This window comes from Eimeria mitis, genomic scaffold (assembly GCF_000499745.2).
Source record: "Eimeria mitis Houghton genomic scaffold, Emh_scaff1169, whole genome shotgun sequence".
Taxonomy (NCBI): Eukaryota; Apicomplexa; class Conoidasida; order Eucoccidiorida; family Eimeriidae; genus Eimeria; species Eimeria mitis.
In genome coordinates, this window is record NW_013567988.1 from 5,553 (window position 1) to 5,931 (window position 379).

General features: G+C 58.8%; 1 protein-coding gene across 1 annotated transcript in view; it reads left to right on the forward strand.

Annotated features, from left to right (window-relative positions):
- EMH_0030950 (uncharacterized protein) overlaps positions 1–379 on the forward strand; it is a gene marked incomplete at both ends in the record, with an annotated part of 2,920 nt that overhangs the window by 1,546 nt on the left and 995 nt on the right. Inside the window, one exon of the mRNA XM_013494465.1 lies at positions 289–377. Within this exon, the coding sequence (XP_013349919.1) occupies positions 289–377 (89 nt within the window). The remainder of the gene's footprint in view (positions 1–288; positions 378–379) is intronic.

Below are 379 nucleotides of genomic sequence, written 5' to 3' on the forward strand. Positions count from 1 at the left end.
ATGTTCTGGTGCTGCTGCTGCTGTCTTACTCTACGCTACTTCTGCTGCTTGTGGCTGCAGCTGCTGCTGTTGGCGCTGCTGCCGTTGCTGCTGCAGCTGCTTTCTTGTGCTTCGGTGTCGCTGCTCTGCTGTCAACGTGGCTGGGATACGCTGCTGTTGCTGCTGCTGCTGCTGCTGCTGCTGCTGTTTCTGCTGCTGCTGTTGCTGCTGCTGCTTCTGCTGCTGCTGGTTCTGCTGCTGCTGCTCCTACTTCTGTTGTTGCTGTTGCTGTTGCTGCTGTTGCTGCAGGCTCACATGCGCCTGCGCTACGCCTTTGGAGAGGGGGTATTGTTGCTGCTGCTGCAGCAGCCGCAGCAGCAGCAGCAGCAGCAGCAAGTGT